The sequence below is a fragment of the Ranitomeya imitator genome, chromosome 5 (genome assembly GCF_032444005.1).
Source record: "Ranitomeya imitator isolate aRanImi1 chromosome 5, aRanImi1.pri, whole genome shotgun sequence".
In the NCBI taxonomy this organism is placed as follows: Eukaryota; Metazoa; Chordata; class Amphibia; order Anura; family Dendrobatidae; genus Ranitomeya; species Ranitomeya imitator.
Window position 1 is genome coordinate 651,191,889 of NC_091286.1, and position 25,790 is coordinate 651,217,678.

The 25,790-nt window shown below is 47.3% G+C and overlaps 1 protein-coding gene across 5 annotated transcripts; it reads left to right on the forward strand.

Annotated features, from left to right (window-relative positions):
* The first annotated feature begins 429 nt into the window (after positions 1-429).
* Positions 430-24,344, forward strand: PFN4 (profilin family member 4). Of its 5 annotated transcripts, none has more exons than XM_069728166.1 (5): positions 430-479; positions 7,079-7,210; positions 7,364-7,498; positions 19,812-19,917; positions 24,006-24,344. In XM_069728166.1, exons 2-5 carry the CDS (start codon positions 7,094-7,096, stop codon positions 24,032-24,034), a joined length of 387 nt encoding a protein of 128 aa, XP_069584267.1. In that variant the 5' UTR covers positions 430-479; positions 7,079-7,093; the 3' UTR covers positions 24,035-24,344. The 5 variants fall into 5 exon arrangements, with proteins under 5 accessions (XP_069584267.1, XP_069584268.1, XP_069584269.1 ...); XM_069728167.1 differs by having other exon boundaries at positions 467-496; XM_069728168.1 differs by having other exon boundaries at positions 470-489.
* Positions 24,345-25,790: the final 1,446 nt, after the last annotated feature.

Here is a 25,790-nt window from a genome sequence, read left to right on the forward strand (position 1 = left end):
GTCTCCACAGCCCGCAGCAGGCAAAGCTGCATCTCTGTAAATCCTATGTATTCACTTGTTCCTGTCTCTCACTAGCCTCCATCTTATGGACTATATCTTTACTATTCTCCGTGTTTAGTTGCTGGCCTGTTAATATGTAGACACTTCATTAACAGTAGAAGTATACAGTAGCAATAAACTTATAAAGTATTACATTTTACACTACGGGGACTATTCTACAGTAATCAGTATCACTCCGCCGCGGTGGTTGTGACAATTACCATAGCAACGCGTTGTTCCTTGTCGCCACCAGAAACACCGGGAATGACTGAGTGAGTGGCAGAAATAAGAGCCAATCAGTTGCAGGAAAATAATCGTAGGCGGGGTTATTAAAAACTTGGCTGTCCAATCGGGAGTATTGTGAGTAATAGCCACGCCTTCTGCTGGTTAACGTGGGTTGCACTGCAGATGTGAGGGGAGGGGAACAGGAGAGCAGCGAGGTGAGGAGAGGTGAGAGGTGAGCAGAGGGGAGAGAGAGGTGAGCAGAGGGGAGAGAGAGGTGAGCAGAGGGGAGAGGTGAGCAGAGGGGAGAGAGAGGTGAGCAGAGGGGAGAGGTGAGCAGAGGGGAGAGAGAGGTGAGCAGAGGGGAGAGGTGAGCAGAGGGGAGAGAGAGGAGAGGGGAGAGAGAGGTGAACAGAGGGGAGAGGTGAGCAGGGGGGAGAGAGAGGTGAGCAGAGGGGAGAGGTGAGCAGAGGGGAGAGAGAGGTGAGCAGAGGGGAGAGGTGAGCAGAGGGGAGAGAGAGGAGAGGGGAGAGAGAGGTGAGCAGAGGGGAGAGGTGAGCAGGGGGGAGAGAGAGGTGAGCAGAGGGGAGAGGAGCAGGGGGGAGAGAGAGGTGAGCAGAGGGGAGAGAGAGGAGAGGGGAGAGAGAGGTGAGCAGAGGGGAGAGGTGAGCAGGGGGGAGAGAGAGGTGAGCAGAGGGGAGAGGAGCAGGGGGGAGAGAGAGGTGAGCAGAGGGGAGAGGTGAGCAGGGGGGAGAGAGAGGTGAGCAGAGGGGAGAGGTGAGCAGAGGGGAGAGGTGAGCAGAGGGGAGAGAGAGGTGAGCAGAGGGGAGAGAGAGGAGAGGTGAGCAGGGGGGAGAGGTGAGCAGAGAGGAGAGGTGAGCAGAGGGGAGAGAGAGGTGAGCAGAGAGGAGAGGTGAGCAGAGGGGAGAGAGAGGTGAGCAGAGGGGAGAGAGAGGTGAGGGGAGAGAGAGGTGAGCAGAGGGGAGAGGTGAGCAGAGGGGAGAGAGAGGTGAGGAGAGAGGAGGGGTGAGCAGAGGGGAGAGAGAGGGGAGAGGTGAGCAGAGGGGAGAGAGAGGTGAGAAGAGAGGAGAGGTGAGCAGAGGGGAGAGAGAGGTGAGGAGAGGGGGAGGGAAAGGGGAGCAGAGAGGAGGAGAGGAGAGGGTGGGAGAGAGAGGAGAACAGAGGGAAGAGAGAGAGGTGATGAGAGGGGGAGGGAAAGGGGAGCAGAGAGGAGAGCAGAGGGGAGAGAGGAGAGGGGGGGAGAGAGAGGAGAGCAGGGGGGATAGAGAGGTGAGGAGAGGGGGAGGGAAAGAGGGGAGCAGAGAGGAGAGGGGGAGGGAAAGAGGGGAGCAGAGAGGAGAGGAGGAGAGCAGAGGGGAGAGAGAGGAGAGCAGAGGGGAGAGAGAGGTGAGGAGAGGGGGAGGAAAAGAGGGGAGCAGAGAGGAGGGGAGCAGAGGGGAGGGGGAAGGGGAGAGAGGTGAGGAGAGGGGGAGGGAGAGAGAGGAGAGCAGAGGGGAGAGAGGTGAGGAGAGGGGGAGGGAGAGAGAGGAGAGCAGAGGGGAGAGAGAGGAGGGGGAGGGAGAGAGAGGAGAGCAGAGGGGAGAGGAGAGCAGAAGGGGAGGGGGAGAGAGGAGAGCAGACGGGAGAGAGAGGGGGAGGGAGAGAGAGGAGAGCAGAGGGGAGAGAGGAGAGGGGGAGGGAGAGAGAGGAGAGCAGAGGGGAGAGAGAGGAGGGGGAGGGAGAGAGAGGAGAGCAGAGGGGAGAGGAGAGCAGAAGGGGAGGGGGAGAGAGGAGAGCAGACGGGAGAGAGAGGGGAGGGGGAGGGAGAGAGAGGAGAGCAGAGGGGAGAGAGGGGGAGGGAGAGAGAGGAGAGCAGAGGGGAGAGAGAGGTGAAGAGAGGGGGAGGGAGAGCAGAGGGGGAGGGAGAGAGAGGACAGCAGAGGGGAGAGAGGAGAGCAGAGGGGAGGGAGAGAGAGGAGAGCAGAGGGGAGAGAGAGGGAGAGAGAGGAGAGCAGAGGGGAGAGAGAGGTGAGGAGAGGGGGAGGGAGAGAGGAGAGCAGAGGGGAGAGAGGGAGAGAGAGCAGAGGGGAGAGGAGAGCAGAGGGGGAGGGAGAGAGAGGAGAGCAGAGGGCAGAGGAGAGGGGGAGGGAGAGAGAGAGAGGAGAGCAGAGGGGGGAGGGAGAGAGGAGAGCAGAGGGGAGAGAGAGGAGAGCCGAGGGGAGAGAGAGGAGAGCCGAGGGGAGAGAAGAGGGGGAGGGAGAGAGAGGGGAGGGAGAGAGAGGAGAGCAGAGGGGAGAGAGAGGAGAGCAGAGGGGAGAGGAGAGCAGAGGGGAGAGAGAGGGGAGAGGAGAGCAGAGGGGAGAGAGAGGGGGAGAGGTGAGCGAGGGGGAGAGGTGAGCAGAGAGATGAGGAGAGGGGTGCAGACAGGGAGAGGTAAACGGGTAATAGGTGAGCAGAAGGGGGAGGGATGAGCAGGGGGGAGAGGGGCAGAGGTGAGGGGGGGATAGTACCAGTTTGGGGTGATACATTGGTAGTAATGGTGTGTTTAACCTTAACCCATTCCTGGCTGGGCAACTTTTTTTTTGCGCTTTTGTTCCCTCTTTTCCCTCTTTTCTCAAGAACTTTTTTTTTCCGTCAATCTAGTTGTTATTTCATTTCACTTCACCAAATAATGGTACCAAGATAAAGGGGCTGTGTTTCCATTTTTCCTCCCCTTCTTCCCAGACACATAACTCTAATTATTCTGGCCACACACACATAGGAGTACTTAGGGGTTTTTTCGGGACGAGTTGTACTTTTGAGCGAAGCCATTCATTTTACCACATAGTGTGCTGGAAAATAGGAAAAAAATTCCAAGTGAGGAGAAACTGCGATAAAATGGCAATTCAGACATTGTTTTGGGATTCGTTGTTACATTGTACATTTTGTGGTAAAAATGACCCAGTAGTATGATTCTCATCAATATGATTACGGTGATACCCAGCATGTCCAGCTTTTTTTTTATTGTTTTAGTGGTGAAAAAAGTCAGAATTTGAATAAAAAAAATTTCCAATTTTGTCACCTTTTTCCTAGATCTATATTTTTTTTGGGCCGTGGAGCTGTGTGATGGCTTATTTTTTTTTGCAGATCGAGACAACGTTTTTATTAGTACCATTTTGGGATAAATGTGACTTTTTGATCGCTTGTTACATCATTTTTTGTGGAATTGCGGAGATCAAAATAATGTAATATTGACGTTCCTGAATTTTTTTTTTGTTTACGGTGTTTTCTGACCGGATTGTTTTTATATTTCGATAGATGGGATTTTTCTGATCCCTGCGATACCACATATGTGTATTTTCTTATTTTGATTTTAACTTTTATATTTTATTTTTTTAAATTTTCACTGTACTTGTTAGTCCCCTAAGGGGACTTGAAGCTCCGATCGTCCTATCGCTTGTGCTATTATTAGCGGCATGTCCCGGCTGTAATACACCGCAATCACCTGCCGGATATGGGACGGGCTCGCATCGAGATTCCACCATACATGTTGTGAAGGGGTTAAAAACAAATCAGACTTTTATAAAAAAGCAACTAAGTATATAACTCAGTTTGAAGGATTTTACTTTATATGGCGAGCGCATGTTTATATTGATAGGATGTTTTTATTGCATTTTTCTCCCCCATTTTTCTGGTTGATGGTGGTATTTCAATGGTTAGGCTGCACCGATCGGAGCCAGCTCGCTACTGGTATAGGCAGTGGTCAGCTTTACAACACTGTGCATGGAGCATGCTCAGCTCCTGAGCCCGCTCCATGCACTGCACCCAAGGGGTGTTGGGAGGGGAGGGATGAGTAAAAACTTCCTGTTATAATGCACTATTGGGGCTCATGGACCTCAGAGAGGCGATTTCCCACTTAGGACCCCCCCCTCCTCCTCCGTTATTCTATTGAATTCTATTGATTCAATAGAAATCATACAGTTCCACCAGTGTTCCCCGGGACTTTAGGACACGTTCGTACACAACAGAACATGCTGCAGAAAAGATATCCAGAGAAAGCCACCTGCTGCAGATCCTTTTTTTAAATCATGCAGTTGTGGTGCAGATTTGTGCATTTTTCACAGGAGATGTAGGGTGGTACAGCACTGTGGAGAGCATGGGTAAGGTGGTAGACAGATAAGGAAGGAAATGGAGGGTGGTGCAGCACTGTGGGGAGTACGGGTAAGGTGGTAGACAGATAAGGAAGGAAATGGAGGGTGGTACAGAACTGTGGAGAATACGGGTAAGGTGGTAGATGAAGGAGGAGATGTAGGGTGGTCTAGCACTGGAGAGTACGGGTAAGGTGGTAGATGAAGGAGGATATGTAGGGTGGTCTAGCACTGGAGAGTACGGGTGAGGTGGTAGATGAAGGAGATGTAGGGTGGTCTAGCACTGTGGAGAATACGGGTAGGGTGGTAGATGAAGGAGGAGATGTAGGGTGGTCTAGCACTGTGGAGAGTACAGGTAAGGTGGTAGATGAAGGAAGAGATGTAGGGTGGTCTAGCACTGTGGAGAGTACGGGTAAGGTGGTAGATGAAGGAGGAGATGTAGGGTGGTCTAGCACTGTGGAGAGTACGGGTAAGGTGGTAGATGAAGGAGGAGATATAGGGTGGTGCAGCACTGTGGAGAGTACGGGTAAGGTGGTAGATGAAGGAGGAGATGTAGGGTGGTCTAGCACTGTGGAGAGTACGGGTAAGGTGGTAGATGAAGGAGGAGATGTAGGGTGGTACAGCACTGTGGAGAGTACGGGTAAGGTGGTAGATGAAGGAGGAGATGTAGGGTGGTGCAGCACTGTGGAGAGTACGGGTAAGGTGGTAGATGAAGGAGGAGATGTAGGGTGGTACAGCACTGGAGAGTACGGGTAAGGTGGTAGATGGAGGAGATGTAGGGTGGTGCAGCACTGTGGAGAGCACGAGTAAGGTGGTAGCTGAAGGAGGAGATGTAGGGTGGTATAGCACTGTGGAGAGTACGGGTAAGGTGGTAGATGAAGGAGGAGATGTAGGGTGGTGCAGCATTGTGGTCGAGTATAGGTAAGGTGGTAGATGAAGGAGGAGATCTAGGGTGGTGCAGCACTGTGCAGAGCACGAGTAAGGTGGTAGATGAAGGAGGAGATGTAGGGTGGTCTAGCACTGTGGAGAGTACGGGTAAGGTGGTAGATGAAGGAGGAGATCTAGGGTGGTGCAGCACTGTGCAGAGCACGAGTAAGGTGGTAGATGAAGGAGGAGATGTAGGGTGGTCTAGCACTGTGGAGAGTACGGGTAAGGTGGTAGATGAAGGAGGAGATGTAGGGTGGTCTAGCACTGGAGAGCATGGGTAAGGTAGATGAAGGAAGAGATGTAGGGTGGTCTAGCACTGTGGAGAGTACGGGTAAGGTGGTAGATGAAGGAGGAGGTGTAGGGTGTTGCAGCACTGTGGAGAGCATGGGTAAGGTGGTAGATGAAGGAGGAGATGTAGGGTTGTACAGCACTGTGGAGTGTACGGGTAAGGTGGTAGACAGATAAGGAAGGAAATGGAGGGTGGTACAGAACTGTGGAGAATACAGGTAAGGTGGTAAACAGATAAGGGAGGAGATGTAGGCTGTTGCTGCCCTGTGGAGAGCATGGCTAAGGTGTTAAGGTACCTTCACACATAACGATATTGTTAACGATATCGTTGCTATTTGTGACGTAGCAACGATATCGTTAATGAAATCGTTATGTGTGACAGCGACCAACGATCAGGCCCCTGCTGGGAGATCGTTGGTCGCTGAAGAAAGTCCAGAACTTTATTTCGTCGCTGGACTCCCTGGAGACATCGCTGGATCGGCGTGTGTGACACCGATCCAGCGATGTCTTCACTGGTAACCAGGGTAAACATCGGGTAACTAAGCGCAGGGCCGCGCTTAGTAACCCGATGTTTACCCTGGTTACCATGCTAAAAGTAAAAAAAAACAAACACTAGATACTTACCTACCGCTGTCTGTCCTCCAGCGCTGTGCTCTGCACTCCTCCTGTACTGGCTGTGAGCCGGAAAGCAGAGCGGTGACGTCACCGCTCTGCTTTCCGGCTCACAGCCAGTACAGGAGGAGTGCAGAGAAGCAGAGCGCAGCGCTGGAGGACAGACAGCGGTAGATAAGTATCTAGTGTTTGTTTTTTTTTACTTTTAGCATGGTAACCAGGGTAAACATCGGGTTACTAAGCGCGGCCCTGCGCTTAGTTACCCGATGTTTACCCTGGTTACCGGCATCGTTGGTCGCTGGAGAGCGGTCTGTGTGACAGCTCTCCAGCGACCAAACAGCGACGCTGCAGCGATCCGGATCGTTGTCGGTATCGCTGCAGCGTCGCTTAATGTGAAGGGGCCTTTAGACAAGAGACGAGATGTAGAGTGGTGCAGCACTGTGGAGATGACGGGTAGAGTGGTAGACAGATGTAGGGTGATGCAGCACTCTGAAGAGTACGGGCAGAGTGATAGACAGAGAAGAGATTTAGGGCACTACTCGAGCCTACTGAAACAGACTAAGGGACCTTTCTAAACACTTAGGAAGCCTTTGCAGGTGTTTCTGTTAATTATTCTAATTTACTGAGATAATGACTTTTGGGTTTTCATTGGCTGTAAGCCATAATCATCAACATTAACAGAAATAAACATTTGAAATACATCACTCTGTTTGTAATGACTACATATAATATAAGAGTTTCACTTTTTGTATTGATCAACTGTTCTTCATAATGATGCCTCCCTAATAATAAATGATAAGCTTGAGATTCTGCGGCTCTTGCGGTACAATAATACTTATTAGTCTTCCCCCTCATGTTTCCAGCCAGTGTAAGAAGCAATGAACCAGATACAGATTCTACTGTATGACGCCCTAATAAAAACGCAACATGTGGAGAGAGCTGCTCTCGTCAAGATAAGAGACGCCACCGCCCTGACCTCACCACCGGGATTCCACGTAAGAAGGTCTATGTGGTCATGATGTGGTATAAACTTACCCGGATGGGTATCAGAGTATACAAATCTGTGTGTCTACATCTTATATGTCACTGTCCCAGCTCTGGTGGGTATACGGATGGTATTCATGGCACTGTGAATTGTCACCTTACAGCTCCAGCCTCACCACATCCATGGGATCATCGATGCTTTCAAGAAGACTCCAGTCCTAAGAAGAGAAGGCTTTAATTTTGGGGATAAGATTTACCAGTGTGTCCGTGCGGATAAGAATTCCATCTATGCTAAATGTGTGAGTGGTACGGAGTCCGGGGGTCTTGTCTGGGATCTGTTATAGACCATTAGTGGTGGTAATTGCTGAGGGTTTCCTAGTATTTATCAACTTCTCTGACACCATTGGAGAGAAGTTAAAGGGGTTGTCCAGGCTTGGTACTCAAGTGTGCAGTCACTTTATGTGACAGAGGGTGTTGTTCCCCGAGAATGGGCGGGTGTGTGACCACAATTATGCAATTTGCATACATGTGATGACATGCTGACTAGATGTGTGCGGCCTATCTCAATGCAAGTGAATTAAACACGTCTAATTGAAATGTGACTGGAAGTATGCAAATTGCATAATTGCGGTCACGTGCCCGCCCGCTCCCACCATCGGAGAATCTTGACAGCGTGCATTGTGCGCGCTGTGAGGATTCACAAGTCTACAGTCACAAAGAGTCCATTAAGGGATGATAAATTTATGATCTCCCGAAGTACACGCTAAGCATAAGAATGGGGGTCTGTGTGCACTGAATAAATGGAACTGCGGTCACCTGCCAAAATCCGTAGGGCTGACATAGATGCGTGAAGCTCTCAGCTATCGTCATTAGTCCCATATGCATAAATGAGGTAGACCATTCACTCCAAGGATCCCTATTCTTGTATCTATTGAGGGTCCCAACAGTCAGAGTCCTATTACAAATCTTGATTGATATCTTGAGATAACCTCTTTAAAGTTTCATGTCTCATTATGTTATTCTGGCATCTCTTTGAGTGGTCAGTCCAACCCCTCCCTCTCTTTATGACCTCTGCCTAACTCTCTACATCTGGTCTCCCATACCCAGCCACCTCTTCATTCACACCTGATTGTCCTTAACTGGGGATATATTCACATGCAGGCGTCTGCTCCAGACGCAGTCTGCTGCATTCATCTTTTAACTTCCATCTTTTAAATTACATCTTTTTAATTACGTTGAATTAGACTGAATTGGACTGGAATTGACTGGAAGGTAACAGAATACACAACCACTACAATGTTTCGGTTTCTTCTCACTTTTACCCCCATACTACTTTCCTTCTTACAATCTCCTGCAATCCCTCAACCTAGTAAGGGACTAGTCATTTCTTCCTCCATCCTCCCCAGCCATCTCACCTTCATCTCAGAACTGTTCCTCCACATTCAATCCTTTCTCTCCAGAAACTCACGCCCACATCATGTCCTATCCTGCTCCCACCTTCTAACGCTCTGTCTGCTACTCCTCATTGCTGGTGACATATCCCCAAATCCCGGCCCTCCCCAACACATCCCCACACTCATTTCTAACCCCTTGCCACGATCTTCTGCACGTTTTCCCAACTACAGTAACCTCATACCCATTCATCCAGCCCCCACTCCCCCGGTCCCCTTACCTGGATCACTAAGGAACGCACGCTCCATCTGCAACAAACTGCTATTTATCCATGACCTCTTCATCACCAACAAACTTTCCTTCCTCGGCATCACTGAAACCTGGCTCACCCCCTCTGACTCAGCCTCTCCAGCTGCGCTCTCCTATGGCAGATTCCACCTTTCTCATAACCCTTGCCCCAGCAACAAACATGGTGGAGGAGTTGGATTGCTCCTGTCTGACACTTGCTCCTTTACTCCAATCCCGCTACCACCCTCCGCTACTCTTCCCTCGTTTGAGGTGCACTCTGTCCGCATCTATTCCCCCTCCAACCTCCAGCTGGCTGTCATCTACCGCCCCCCAGAACTAGCCATCTCCACATATCTCGACCACTTCATTTCCTACCTGCTGACATCTCCACTATCATCATGTGTGATTTCAATATCCCCATTGACACTTCCACCTCAGCTTCCACCTCAAACTTTTATCACTGACTGCCTCCTTTGGCCTCACTTAATGGTCCTCTGAGGCCACTCACAAAGATGGCCACACGCTGGACCTCATCTTCACCCAACTCTGCTCCCTTACTAATCTCATTAACTCACCCCTCCCCTGTCTGACCACAACCTACAGACATTCTCTTCCCTCTCCTCTCCTAATGTGCAACCCCCACTCCACAAACTCCCTCGCAGAAATCTCAACTTAGGGTACCGTCACATTAAGCGACGCTGCATCGATCTAGACAACGATCCCGATCGCTGCAGCGTCGCTGTGTGGTCGCTGGAGAGCTGTCACACAGACAGCTCTCCATAGACCAACTATGCGCAGTCCCCTGTTAACCATGGTAAACATCGGGTTACTAAGCGCAGGGCCGCGCTTAGTAACCCGATGTTTACCCTGGTTACCAGCGTAAACGTAAAAAAACCCAAACACTACATACTTACATTCCGGTGTCTGTCCTCTCCGGCGCTCTGCTTCTCTGCACTAAGCGCCGGCCGGAAAGCAGAGCACAGCGGTGACGTCACCGCTGTGCTTTCCGGCCGGCGCTTACACAGTGCAGGGAAGCAGAGCGCCGGAGAGGACAGACACCAGAATGTAAGTATGTAGTGTTTGGTTTTTTTTACGTTTACGCTGGTAACCAGGGTAAACATCGGGTTACTAAGCACAGCCCTGGTTTACCCTGGTTACCAGTGAAGACATCGCTGAATCGGCGTCACACACGCCGATTCAGCAATGTCTGCGGGAGTCCAGCGACTAAATAAAGTTCTGGACTTTCTGCGCCGACCAACGATGGCACAGCAGGATCCAGATCGCTGCTGCGTGTCAAACTCAACAATATCGCTAGCCAGGACGCTGCAACGTCACGGATCGCTAGCGATATCGTTCAGTGTGAAGGTACCTTTACAATCAATCTCGGAGTCCCTCCTCCCTCTCACAGACATAGCTTCCCTTCATGACACAGATGCTGCTGCCACTTTTTATAACACCACAGTAACAGCGACACTCGATTCGGCCGCCCCGCTCATGCATAGCAAAACTCGTACACTCAACAGGAAGCCCTGGCTGACCAGCCTGACCAAAGAACTGAGACGGGCTTCCAGGATCGCTGAACGGAGATGGAAGAGATCCCACTCCACCGAGCACTTCATCACATACAAGCAGTCCCTCACCAGCTTCAAGTCCAAGCTCACTGCTGCAAAACAAACTTATTTCTCATCTCTCATACAGGGCTGCCACTAGAAATTTTGGGGCCCCATACTGGCAAATTTTTCGGGGGCCCCCTTGAGACTCCGCCCAGGCTCCACCCCAGCCCCGCCTCCATGCTCCACCCCCCGAACTGTCCACAGTCCCACCTACTCTGTTGTAACCTATTAAATATTTGTTAAAATATGCAATAATAATAATAATAATATTTATATAGCGCCAACATATTCCGCAGCGCTTTACAGTTTAACGACCCTGCTCGTGAGAGCTTACAATCTACAATGAGCTGGGGGAGATACAAAGTACAGGTGTGTATTTACAATGAAGTATTTACAATGATGGTCCAGCCATCTTCAGGGAGTGGGTGATAGATGGAGATAGTGAATGAGCTACACACACACACAAACATAAAATGACTTTGATTACTGAATGTGATAGGCCGCTCTGAACAAATGTGTTTTGAGCGAGCGCCTAAAACTATGCAAATCGTGGATGGTCCTAATATCTTGGGGTAGAGCATTCCAGAGTATTGGCGCAGCACGGGAGAAGATTTTTTGATTCGTGAGTGGGAGGTACGGATTAGTGCAGAGGTTTGTCTAAAGTCATTTTCAGAGTGCAGTAACATAGTAACATAGTTAGTAAGGCCGAAAAAAGACATTTGTCCATCCAGTTCAGCCTATATTCCATCATAATAAATACCCAGATCTACGTCCTTCTACAGAACCTAATAATTGTATGATACTATGTTGTTCTGCTCCAGGAAGACATCCAGGCCTCTCTTGAACCCCTCGACTGAGTTCGCCATCACCACCTCCTCAGGCAAGCAATTCCAGATTCTCACTGCCCTAACAGTAAAGAATCCTCTTCTATGTTGGTGGAAAAACCTTCTCTCCTCCAGACGCAAAGAATGCCCCCTTGTGCCCGTCACCTTCCTTGGTATAAACAGATCCTCAGCGAGATATTTGTATTGTCCCCTTATATACTTATACATGGTTATTAGATCGCCCCTCAGTCGTCTTTTTTCTAGACTAAATAATCCTAATTTCGCTAATCTATCTGGGTATTGTAGTTCTCCCATCCCCTTTATTAATTTTGTTGCCCTCCTTTGTACTCTCTCTAGTTCCATTATATCCTTCCTGAGCACCGGTGCCCAAAACTGGACACAGTACTCCATGTGCGGTCTAACTAGGGATTTGTACAGAGGCAGTATAATGCTCTCATCATGTGTATCCAGACCTCTTTTAATGCACCCCATGATCCTGTTTGCCTTGGCAGCTGCTGCCTGGCACTGGCTGCTCCAGGTAAGTTTATCATTAACTAGGATCCCCAAGTCCTTCTCCCTGTCAGATTTACCCAGTGGTTTCCCGTTCAGTGTGTAATGGTGATATTGATTCCCTCTTCCCATGTGTATAACCTTACATTTATCATTGTTATACCTCATCTGCCACCTTTCAGCCCAAGTTTCCAACTTATCCAGATCCATCTGTAGCAGAATACTATCTTCTCTTGTATTAACTGCTTTACATAGTTTTGTATCATCTGCAAATATCGATATTTTACTGTGTAAACCTTCTACCAGATCATTAATGAATATGTTGAAGAGAACAGGTCCCAATACTGACCCCTGCGGTACCCCACTGGTCACAGCGACCCAGTTAGAGACTATACCATTTATAACCACCCTCTGCTTTCTATCACTAAGCCAGTTACTAACCTATTTACACACATTTTCCCCCAGGCCAAGCATTCTCATTTTGTGTACCAACCTCTTGTGCGGCACGGTATCAAACTCTTTGGAAAAATCGAGATATACCACGTCCAATGACTCACCGTGGTCCAGTCTATAGCTTACCTCTTCATAAAAACTGATTAGATTGGTTTGACAGGAGCGATTTCTCATAAACCCATGCTGATATGGAGTTAAACAGTTATTCTCATTGAGATAATCCAGAATAACATCCCTCAGAAACCCTTCAAATATTTTACCAGCAATAGAGGTTAGACTTACTGGCCTATAATTTCCAGGTTCACTTTTAGAGCCCTTTTTGAATATTGGCACCACATTTGCTATGCGCCAGTCCTGCGGAACAGACCCTGTCGCTATAGAGTCACTAAAAATAAGAAATAATGGTTTATCTATTACATTACTTAGTTCTCTTAGTACTCGTGGGTGTATGCCATCCGGACCCGGAGATTTATCTATTTTAATCTTATTTAGCCGGTTTCGCACCTCTTCTTGGGTTAGATTGGTGACCCTTAATATAGGGTTTTCATTGTTTCTTGGGATTTCACCTAGCATTTCATTTTCCACCGTGAATACCGTGGTGGAGAAGAAGGTGTTTAATATGTTAGCTTTTTCCTCGTCATCTACAACCATTCTTTCCTCACTATTTTTTAAGGGGCCTACATTTTCAGTTTTTATTCTTTTACTATTGATATAGTTGAAGAACAGTTTGGGATTAGTTTTACTCTCCTTAGCAATGTGCTTCTCTGTTTCCTTTTTGGCAGCTTTAATTAGTTTTTTAGATAAAGTATTTTTCTCCCTATAGTTTTTTAGAGCTTCAATGGTGCCATCCTGCTTTAGTAGTGCAAATGCTTTCTTTTTACTGTTAATTGCCTGTCTTACTTCTTTGTTTAGCCACATTGGGTTTTTCCTATTTCTAGTCCTTTTATTCCCACAAGGTATAAACCGCTTACACTGCCTATTTAGGATGTTCTTAAACATTTCCCATTTATTATCTGTATTCTCATTTCTGAGGATATTGTCCCAGTCTACCAGATTAAGGGCATCTCTAAGCTGTTCAAACTTTGCCTTCCTAAAGTTCAGTGTTTTGTGACTCCCTGACAAGTCCCCCTAGTGAAAGACAGGTGAAACTGCACAATATTGTGGTCGCTATTTCCTAAATGCCCAACCACCTGCAGATTTGTTATTCTGTCAGGTCTATTAGATAGTATTAGGTCTAAAAGTGCTGCTCCTCTGGTTGGATTCTGCACCAATTGTGAAAGATAATTTTTCTTGGTTATTAGCAGAAACCTGTTGCCTTTATGGGTTTCACAGGTTTCTGTTTCCCAGTTAATATCCGGGTAGTTAAAGTCCCCCATAACCAGGACCTCATTATGGGTTGCAGCTTCATCTATCTGCTTTAGAAGTAGACTTTCCATGCTTTCTGTTATATTTGGGGGTTTGTAACAGACCCCAATGAGAATTTTGTTACCATTTTTCCCTCCATGAATTTCAACCCATATGGACTCGACATCCTCATTCCCTTCGCTAATATCCTCCCTTAAAGTGGACTTTAGACAAGACTTTACATAGAGACAAACCCCTCCTCCTCTCCGATTTTTACGATCCTTTCTAAACAGACTGTAACCCTGTAAGTTAACTGCCCAGTCATAGCTTTCATCTAACCATGTCTCGGTTATTCCCACTATGTCAAAGTTACCTGTAGATATTTCTACTTCTAGTTCTTCCATCTTGTTTGTCAGGCTTCTGGCGTTTGCGAGCATGCAGTTTAGAGGATTTTGTTTTGTTCCAATCTCCTCACTGTGGATTGTTTTAGAAATGTTCTTACCTCCCTTCTGAGTATGTTTTCCTGGGTCGTCTTTGTTCGAGTCTAATGTTTTTCTTCCCGTCCCCTCTTCTTCTAGTTTAAGAAGTGTTCGGTTAGGCCGATAGACAGAAATGAGGGAGGAGATGTAAGGGGGTGCCGCACTGTGGAGAGCTTTGTGGGTGAGAACAAGTACTTTGAATTGTATCCTGTAATGAATGGGCAGCTAGTGTAACGACTGGCGAAGAGCGGACGCGTCCGAGTAACGATTAGCCAGATGGACGACCCTGGCTGCCGCATTAAGGATGGACTGGAGAGGGGAAAGTCGAGTGAGGGGGAGGCCAATTAATAGAGCGTTGCAGGAGTCCAGCGGGAGTGGATCAGGGCGACAGTGAGGGTTTTTGTTGTTTCCATGGTGAGAAAAGGGCCGATTCTAGAGATGTTCTTTAGGTGTAAGCGGCACGAGCGGGCAAGAGATTGTATATGGGATGTGAAGGAGAGATCGGAGTCAAACATAACACCCAGACAGCGTGCCTGCCGCCGGGGTGTAATTATGGTGCCACCCACGGAGAGGGAAATGTCAGATTTAGGGAGGTTAGTAGATGGCGGGAGCAGAAGTTCAGTTTTGGAGAGGTTGAGTTTCAGATAGAGAGCAGACATGATGTTGGAGACTGCGGACAGACAGTCAGTGGCGTTCTGTAGTACAGCGGGAGTAAGGTCAGGGGATGACGTATATAGTTGTGTGTCATCAGCATAAAGATGGTACTGAAAGCCAAATCTGCTGATGGTCTGTCCAATTGGGGTAGAAGAGGGAGAAGAGAAGGGGGCCAAGGACTGAGCCCTGAGGTACCCCGACAGTGAGAGGAAGAGGAGAAGAAGTGGAGCCAGAGAACAAAACACTGAAGGAGCGGTCAAAAAGGTAGGAGGAGAGCAGTGTCCTTAATGCCAAGTGACTGGAGCCTAGAGAGTAGGAGAGGGTGGTCAATAGTGTCAATACAATTTAGGTATATTTTTATTTATTTTTCAATTTTTAAAATGAACAATAATATCACATACAAGGAACAAATACCGCTACAGCATGTCAAGACCACATATTACCACCAGTGACCAAATAACATCACATACAAGGAACAAATACCACAACACCATGACCAGACACCATATATTATTACCACATAGTGACCAAATAGCACATACAAGGGACAAATACCACCGCACCATGACCAGACCACATATTACCACCAGTGACCGAATAATATCACATACAAGGAACAAATACCACGCACCATGATCAGACCACATATTACCACCACAAAGTGACCGAATACTACAGTACTGATCAGTAATAAAAAAAACACAATACCATCACCATAAGTGCCATTATACACAGGAGATCTGTACTTAGTATGCATTGTCTGTGTACAGGTAATACAGTGATCATCGGTGACATTATACACAGGACCTCTGTATATAGTATGCAGTGTATAGTGTCAGTGTATAGGTAACACTGACTCACCAGTGATGTCTCTAGGTGAAGTCCTTCATCTTTCATCCAGCACAGACCGCCATCACTTCTTCCAGCCAGGACTTGTCTCTGCAGGAAATAACACAGTTATCTCGAGCTCCGCTTGCAGAACACATTACTTAATTTTTCCCAACTTCTACATTACACCACATGAAGAAAAAAAAAGGTGACATAGTATCACTCTACACAGTAACAGGACTGGCCCCCCCCCCACCCCCCGATTTAAAACAGTATACTCAAAAAATAAAATAAATACATCACGGCAGTAATAATATCCCTTAATTAGCCCCTATGGTAATAATATCCCCCATCCTAGCCCCCGTGTGTCTCATTACTGGCTCCAGCCATATGTTCTCGCATCCTGCCCTCAGGATGTATCTATTCTGCCCCATATGATCTCCCCATCCTGCCCCATATGATCTCCCCATCCTGCCCCATATGATCGCCTCATATGATCTCCCCATCCTGCCCCATATGATCGCCCCATATGATCTCCCCATCCTGCCCCATATGATCTCCCCATCCTGCTCCATCTGTCTCCATCGTATCCATCCTGCCCCATGATCCTGCATGATCTGTCTCCAACCATGCCCCCATGTCTTTCATTCTGCCCAGTGTCTCCAGTCATGCCCGTATCTCCATTCTGCCCCCAGTGTCTCCAGCATTTCTGCCCCCAGTGTGTCCAGCATCTCTTCCCCAGTGTGTCCAGCATCTCTTCCCCAGTGTGTCCAGCATCTCTGCCCCAGTGTGTCCAGCATCTCTGCCCCAGTGTGTCCAGCATCTCTGCCCCCATGTATCCAGCATCTCTGCCCCCGTATGTCCAGCATCTCTACCCCCAATGTTCAGCATCTCTGCCCCTGGTGTGTCTAGCATCTCTGCCCCCAGTGTGTCCAGCATTTCTGCCCACAGTGTGTCCAGCATTTCTGCGCCCAGTGTGTCCAGCATCTCTGCCCCAAATGTCCAGCATCTCTGCCCCCAATGTCCAGCATCTCTGCCCGCGGTGTGTCCAGCATCTCTGCCCCCGGTGTGTCCAGCATCTCTGCCCCCTGTTATGAATAGGTAATTCAGAACCACAATGGACCTTGAAGTTCAGAGCACACAAGTAACCTGACAAAAACCACAAAACATAGGACGAGCTCTGAGACGTGGAAACTCTGCTGACCGCAATCCCTAAACCTATCAAACCACACTAGAGGCAGCCGTGGATCGCGCCTAACGCTCCCTATGCAACTCGGCACAGCCTGAGAAACTAGCTAGTCCTGAAGATAGAAAAATAAGCCTACCTTGCCTCAGAGAAATTCCCCAAAGGAAAAGGCAGCCCCCCACATATAATGACTGTGAGTTAAGATGAAAATACAAACACAGAGATGAAATAGATTTAGCAAAGTGAGGCCCGACTTACTGAATAGACCGAGGATAGGAAAGATAGCTTTGCGGTCAACACAAAAACCTACAAACAACCACGCAGAGGGGCAAAAAGACCCTCCGCACCGACTAACGGTACGGAGGTGCTCCCTCTGCGTCTCAGAGCTTCCAGCAAGCAAGCAGAACCAAAAAAGCAAGCTGGACAGAAAATATAACAACAAAAGGACACAAGCAGAACTTAGCTTATGCTGAGCAGACAGGCCACAGGAACGATCCAGGAGGAAGCAAGACCAATACTAGAACATTGACTGGAGGCCAGGATCAAAGCACCAGGTGGGCCCGCACGTCAATAGCATGCCGCAGCACCTGTAGGGGGGGCCCGGTGAGCAGATGAGATGGGGGCCCCCTCTGCCCACCGGGCCCCATACGCCAGTCAGGGCAGTAATGCCCTGATGGCGGCCCTGCTCTTATATCCTCCCTGTCTCACAACCCTAAACAGCTTTTCAACAGTTTCAATTCTCTACTCTGTCCCCCTGCACCCCCTCCCTCCCCTCTCATTTCTGCTGAAGACTTCGCCTCTTTCTTTAAACAGAAGATCAATACGATTAGAGAAAGCTTTGGCCCACAGCACCCAATGCCCCTCTTAGCTGCTCAACCCTGCTCCTCCAAAACCAGCTTCTCCACCATGACAGAAGATCAGCTCTCCACCCTCCTGTCAAGATCACACCTCACCACCTGCACGCTTGACCCGCTACCGTCCCACCTCATCCCTAACCTTTCCACGGTCTTCATCCCAACCCTAACGCACCTCTTCAACCTCTCTCTCACAACAGGTGTTTTCCCCTCATCCTTCAGACATGTCAAGATCACACCCATCCTCAAAAAGCCCTCCCTCGACCCATCCTCTGTGTCTAGCTATCGCCCGATATCTCTTCTCCCTTATGCCTCCAAATTTCTGGAGCAACACGTCCATCTTGAACTGTCCTCCCACCTCTCCTCCTGCTCCCTCAACTGAGACTGCCCTAACTAAAGTGACCAACGACCTATTAACCGCCAGGAGCAAGCGTCACTACTTTGTCCTCCTTCTCCTGGACCTGTCTTCTGCCTTCGACACTGTGGACAACTCCCTTCTGCTACAGATCCTCTCGTCTCTTGGCATCACAGACTTAGCCCTATCCTGGATCTCGTCATATCTGACAGACCGAAAATTCAGTGTCTCCCTCCCCCACACCACCTCCTCACTTCACCCCTGTCTGTCGGTGTTCCTCAAGGCTCAGTTCTAGGACCCCTACTCTTCTCCATCTACACCTTCGGCCTTGGACAGCTCATAGAATCCCACGGTATGCAGTACCATCTCTACGCCGATGACACGCAAATATACCTATCCAAACCTGACCTCACCTCCTTACCAAAATCCTGCACTGTCTGTCTGCTATCTCAGCCTTCTTTTCTGCTCGCTTTCTAAAACTGAACATGGACAAAACAGAATTCATCATCTTTCCCCCATCCCACTCTACCCCTCCACGAGACCTATCCATCAATGTCAATCGCTGCTCACTTTACCCAATCCCACACGCCCGGTGCCTCGGGGTGATCCTCGACTCTGCCCTCTCTTTTAAGCCACGTATCCAAGCCCTTGCCTCCTCCTGCCGTCTCAAACTCAAAAATATTTCCCGGATCCGCGCATTCCTTGACCGCGACACCACAAAAACACTAGTACATGCCCTTATCATCTCCCGCCTTGACTACTGCAACCTCCTACTCTCTGGACTCCCCTCTAGCACTCTGGCACCACTCCAATCCATCCTACACTCTGCTGCCCGACTAATCTACCTGTCTCCCCACTACTCCCCAGCCTCTCCCCTATGCAAAGCCCTTCACTGGCTTCCTGTCGCCCAGAGACTCCAGTTCAAAACCCTTACCACGATATACAAAGCCATCCACAACCTGTCTCCTCCATACATCTGTGACATGGTCTCCCGGTACTTACCTGCACGCAACCTCCGATCCTCTCAAGATCTCCTTCTCTACTTCCCTCTCATCTCTTCCTCCCACAACCGCATCCAAGACTTCTCCCGTGCTTCCCCCATACTCTGGAACTCTCTACCCCAACACATCAGGCTCTCGCCTATCATAGAAACCTTCAAAAAGAACCTGCAGACCTACCTCTTCCGACAAGCCTACAGCCTGCAGAGATCCTCAACCTACTGAACCGCCGCACAACCAGCTCTACCCTCTCCTAGGGTATCCTCACCCATCCCCTGCAGACTGTGAGCCCTCGCGATCAGGGTCCTCCCTCCTTATGTACCTGTTAGTGCCTTGTTTTTTGGTCATGTTTAATGTAATGTAAAGCGCCATGGAATAAATGGCGCTATAAAAATGTATAATAATAATAATAAATGGTTATTACTGCTTTCTGGTGGTACTATGGAAACATACTGGTGGCCGACACCTGGAATTATTCCCATCTTGGCTATGAAAAGCTGACATTTTTTTTCTTCTTGCAGACACCACTGGGGGGAGCTCTTTACCTACAATATTCAGTTTAATGGGAAAGCAATAAATCTGTATATAGTTACCAGCTAACCGCCATAATGGAGCCATGTAAAACTGCAGCATGCTTTCTTACCAGGGAATTCATAGCTCTAAATAATAGAATTGGAGCAGCGACCCCTGTAAATATGTAGAACTACCACATTCTGTAGACACAGGGGTGGCTGTCCGTCACTAGTGTTCCTCCTGCGAGGAGTCTTTGTAATCAGACTTTGCTGCTTGTATCATAGGAGGCAAATAAGTCACTGTCTATATTTATTCACACAGGATAATGATGGAGTCATAGTGGTAAAAACCAAGTCGAATATCCTCCTTGCTACATATCGTGACGGCATGTACCCCAGTGTGTGTGTGGAGGCCACTGAGAAGCTTGGTAGGCTCTCACTTCTTACACTTTAATTATTATAAAAGCCGATAATGTTTCACATGTTTGGAGGTGTAATGTGGAAGACCAAATCCAGTAAAAAAAACAAACCATAAATTATGTTCATATCCATGTACATAGGGGCAGTATTATAGTAGTTTTATTCTTGTACATAGGGGCAGTATTATAGTAGTTATATTCCTGTACATAGGAGGCAGTATTATAGTAGTTATATTCTTGTACATAGGGGCAGTATTATAGTAGTTATATTCTTGTACATAGGGGCAGTATTATAGTAGTTATATCCTTGTACATAGGAGCAGTATTATAGTAGTTATATTCTGGTACATAGGGGCAGTATTATAGTAGTTATATTCTTGTACATAGGGGCAGTGTTATAGTAGTTATATTCTTGTACATAGGGGCAGTATTATAGTAGTTATATTCTTGTACATAGGGGCAGTATTATAGTAGTTATATTCTTGTACATAGGGGCAGTGATATAGTAGTTATATTCTTGTACATAGGAGCAGTATTATAGTAGTTATATTCTTGTACATAGGGGCAGTATTATAGTAGTTATATTCTTGTACATAGGGGCAGTATTATAGTAGTTATATTCTTGTACATAGGGGCAGTATTATAGTAGTTTTATTCTTGTACATAGGGGCAGTATTATAGTAGTTATATTCCTGTACATAGGAGGCAGTATTATAGTAGTTATATTCTTGTACATAGGGGCAGTATTATAGTAGTTATATTCTTGTACATAGGGGCAGTATTATAGTAGTTATATTCTTGTACATAGGGGCAGTATTATAGTAGTTATATCCTTGTACATAGGAGCAGTATTATAGTAGTTATATTCTGGTACATAGGGGCAGTATTATAGTAGTTATATTCTTGTACATAGGGGCAGTATTATAGTAGTTATATTCTTGTACATAGGAGCAGTATTATCTATATACATAATTGTCTAAGGGGTACTTCCGTCTGTCTGTCTGTCCTTCTGTCACGGATGTTCATTGGTCGTGGCCTCTGTCTATCATGGAAATCCAAGTCGCTGATTGGTCGCCGCAATACAGCCACGACCAATCAGCGACGGGCACAGTCCGGAAGAAAATGGCCACTCCTTACTCCCCGCAGTCAGTGTCCCCGGCGCTCCGTTCCCCGCAGTCAGTGTCCCCGGTGCTCCGCTCCCCGCAGTCAGTGTCCCCGGCGCTCCGCTCCCCGCAGTCAGTGCCCCCGGCGCTCTGCTCCCCGCAGTCAGTGTCCCCGGCGCTCCGCTCCCCGCAGTCAGTGTCCCCGGCGCTCCGCTCCCTGCAGTCAGTGTCCCCGGCGCTCCGCTCCCCGCAGTCAGTGTCCCCGGCGCTCCGCTCCCCGCAGTCAGTGTCCCCGGCGCTCCGCTCCCCGCAGTCAGTGTCCCCGGCGCTCCGCTCCCCGCAGTCAGTGTCCCCGGCGCTCCGCTCCCCGCAGTCAGTGTCTCCGGCGCTCCGCTCCCCGCAGTCAGTGTCCCCGGCGCTCCGCTCCCCGCAGTCAGTGTCTCCGGCGCTCCGCTCCCCGCAGTCAGTGTCCCCAGCGCCCACTCCATACTCCCCTCCGGTCACCGCTAACACAGGGTTAATGCCGGCGGTAACGGACCGCGTTATGCCGTGGGTAATGCATTCCGTTAGCGCCGATATTAACCCTGTGTGTCCCAAACCTTTACTATTGATGCTGCCTATGCGGCATCAATAGTAAAAGAAAGTAATGTTAAAAATAGTAAAAAAACAAAAAACCTGCTATACTCACCCTCCGTTGTCCGCTGACCCGCTCGCGCCTGCCGCCATCTTCTTTTCCCAGCGATGCTTTGCGAAATTACCCAGAAAACCTAGCGATCTCGCGAGCCCGCTAAGTCATATGGGCAATTTCGCAATGCATCCGGGGAACGCAAGATGGCGGCAGCCGCGCGCCCATCTGCACAGCGCCGTTGGATCCCAGGAAGTGGAGAGACGGGACGCTGAGGAGCAGCGACCAGAATGGTGAGTATGTTCAACTACAAGGGGCCCTCGGATCATTAGGTGAGTATGTTTATTTTTTATTTTTTTAACCTGTGACATACGTGGCTCGGTAATATACTACATCACTGGGCAATATACTACGTGGCTGGGCAATATACTACGTGGCTGGGCAATATGCTACGTGGACATGCATATTCTAGAATACCTGATGCGTTAGAATCGGGCCACCATCTAGTAGTAGTTATATTCTTGTACATATGGGGGCAGTATTATAGTAGTTATATTCTTGCACATAGTGACAGTATTATAGTAACTATTCTATAATAGTAACTATTCGAATGTTAGGGAATAATGCTTTATTTTATGTATTAAGATCATTTATGTTGTTTCTGCCTTATATACAGTTGTGGCCAAAAGTATTGACACCCCTGCAATTCTGTCAGATAATACTCAGTTTCTTCCTGAAAATGATTGCAAACACAAATTCTTTGGTATTATTATCTTCATTTAATTTGTCTTAAATGAAAAAACACAAAAGAGAATGAAGCAAAAAGCAAAACATTGATCATTTCACACAAAACTCCAAAAATGGGCCAGACAAAAGTATTGGCACCCTCAGCCTAATACTTGGTTGCACAACCTTTACCCAAAATAACTGCGACCAACCGCTTCCAGTAACCATCAATGAGTTTCTTACAATGCTCTGCTGGAATTTTAGACCATTCTTCTTTGGCAAACTGCTCCAGGTCCCTGATATTTGAAGGGTGCCTTCTCCAAACTGCCATTTTTAGATCTCTCCACAGGTGTTCTATGGGATTCAGGTCTGGACTCATTGCTGGCCACCTTAGAAGTCTCCAGTGCTTTCTCTCAAACCATTTTCTAGTGCTTTTTGAAGTGTGTTTTGGGTCATTGTCCTGCTGGAAGACCCATGACCTCTGAGGGAGACCCAGCTTTCTCACACTGGGCCCTACACTATGCTGCAAAATTTGTTGGTAGTCTTCAGACTTCATAATGCCATGCACACGGTCAAGCAGTCCAGTGCCAGAGGCAGCAAAGCAACACCAAAAGATCAGGGAACCTCCGCCATGTTTGACTGTAGGGACCGTGTTCTTTTCTTTGAATGCCTCTTTTTTTCTCCTGTAAACTCTATGTTGATGCCTTTGCCCAAAAAGCTCTACTTTTGTCTCATCTGACCAGGGAACATTCTTCCAAAACGTTTTTTAGGCTTTTTCAGGTAAGTCTTGGCAAACTCCTGCCTGGCTTTTTTATGTTTCGGGGTAAGAAGTGGGGTCTTCCTGGGTCTCCTACCATGCAGTCCCTTTTCATTCAGACGCAGACGGATAGTACGGGTTGACACTGTTGTACCCTCGGACTGCAGAGCAGCTTGAACTTGTTTGGATGTTAGTCGAGGTTCTTTATCCAACATCCGCACAATCTTGCGTTGAAATCTCTTGTCAATTTTTCTTTTCCGTCCACATCTAGGGAGGTTAGCCCCAGTGCCATGGGCTTTACACTTCTTGATGACACTGCGCACGGTAGACATAGGAACATTCAGGTCTTTGGAGATGGACTTGTAGCCTTGAGATTGCTCATGCTTCCTCACAATTTGGTTTCTCAAGTCCTCAGACAGTTCTTTGGTCTTCTTTCTTTTCTCCATGCTCAATGTGGTACATACAAGGACATAGGACAGAGGTTGAGTCAACTTTAATCCATGTCAACTGGCTGCAAGTGTGATTTAGTTATTGCCAACACCTGTTAGGTGCCACAGGTAAGTTACAGGTGCTGTTAATTACACAAATTAGAGAAGCATCACATGATTTTTCGAACAGTGCTAATACTTTTGTCCACCCCCTTTTTTATGTTTGGTGTGGAATTATATCCAATTTGGCTTTAGGACAATTCTTTTTGTGTTTTTTCATTTAAGACAAATTAAATGAAGATAATAATACCAAATAATTTGTGTTTGATAATGAGTATTATCTGACAGAATTGCAGGGGTGTCAATTCTTTTGGCCACAACTGTACAGTGTATTTGGTACCTTAGTATAGTCATGCTTTTATGGTAATGTATTATTTTTTTTCTCTTTTTTCATTTAGGATGTTATTTCCGTGAGAAGGAAATATAACAGCAGACATTGCTCTCAGGGAATCATTATGGACATTAAGGACATCACACGAGATGCAGATTTTCATATGCTGAGCCACAGTAATTATTAAAGGCTTCTGTATTAAGCTCTGTAGTCGTCTATTTTTCCCAGCAGTCTTCCACATCACAAAATTCAGATGAGGTTCTGCACAGAGCTGGGACCTTTTCCACTTTCAGAGCCTTTAACCAGTGACACGTCCCGCTCATTGACTTTGGGAATGTTTTATTCTTTCCTTACCCCCCAAAAAAATATAAATAAATAAAATCTTCTGTTGTGATGAAACCTAGAAGACCTTGTCGGTACTAAATTGCTTCAATTTGAGGATTTTGGTGTCATTTTATATATGATCTATCAGGTTCTGCCAAAATGTTTATGGATTTAAAGGGATATCCAGTCCTGACTTTTAGGCTGCGGTCACACTAGCAGTATTTGGTCAGTATTTTACATCAGTATTTGTAAGCCAAAACCAGGAGTGGGTGATAAATGCAGAAGTGGTGCACATGTTTCTATTATACTTTTCCTCTAATTGTTCCACTCCTGGTTTTGGCTTACCAATACTGATGTAAAATACTGACCAAATACTGCTAGTGTGAAGAGGTTAAACCTTGTAAGCCTTGTAAGGATATATTCACACGTTGCGTCTTTGCAGCATTTTTTTTCTGCACCAAAAACCAGACTGCGTTTTTGCCTCATTTTTGTGCTCTTTTCACCCATTCATTTTAATAGGTGACAAACGCTTAACGTATCGACATGCTGCATCTGGGGGAAAAAAATGAAGCAAAGCTTAGAATATCCGCAGGAAAAACACAAAACACTGTGTGAATGCGATCCTAGAAATCTCATTCATTATACTGCTACAGTAAAACGCATAAAATACATGAAGTGTATTAAAGCTTCCGCTACTGCCACCTAGTGGTTACAGGCAGCGTTGCCACTGTTTCTAGTAAACCTGGCGATCGGGTGATGACTCTGGCATGGCAGATCAGCCCCGCAGTGACTAATCTGCTGGCATGGGCTCTGGAGCTCTTATACATGCCCAAAATACAGTAAAAAAGTGCCCAAAAAATGTGACGTCCTCAGGCGTCTTCAACTTTTGTTTCCTGTGCCACAGACACACAACAGAGGCTGAAACTGCAGCTGCATCCCCCTCCTCCCTGTCTAGTATTCAGTCTGATACGTAGGGAAAGGGGAGGAATATGCCACTATCCCCTAATAGAAAACTTAGGAGCAGAAAACAGCACACTATGGTCTTATCAATTAAATATTAAAAAAAAAAATAATGCCAACCTGGTCTGGTTGTGTTCACAGAACATTATTCTGGAATAGAACTGCAGAAGATCTAACGGGTCTTCATACCGAAGATTTCAAAGGAAGATTGGGGAAAATCAGCGCTGCTGGTAATCGAAATTGTAAATCCAGGACCACACAAGTGTTTTTTTTTTATTTTGGTCACCGCGTTTCGAAGTATTACTTCATCAGGACAGAAAACCTAATGAAGAAGCGTGTAATACTGCGAAACGTGATGATAAAATAAAAAGCCGCAAACTCGCTTGTGTCGACCTGGATTGACCATTTCGATCAGCAGCAGCGCGGATTTTCCACAATTTTTCTTTTCTGTGACTATCTCCTCATAACATACATTGCAGGGACCCCCAATTTTGCCTTCTGGTGGATGCCTGATGACTGCTGTAATAAGGCGAGAAGGACAAATAATGTTTCAATTTGAAGAAGAAAA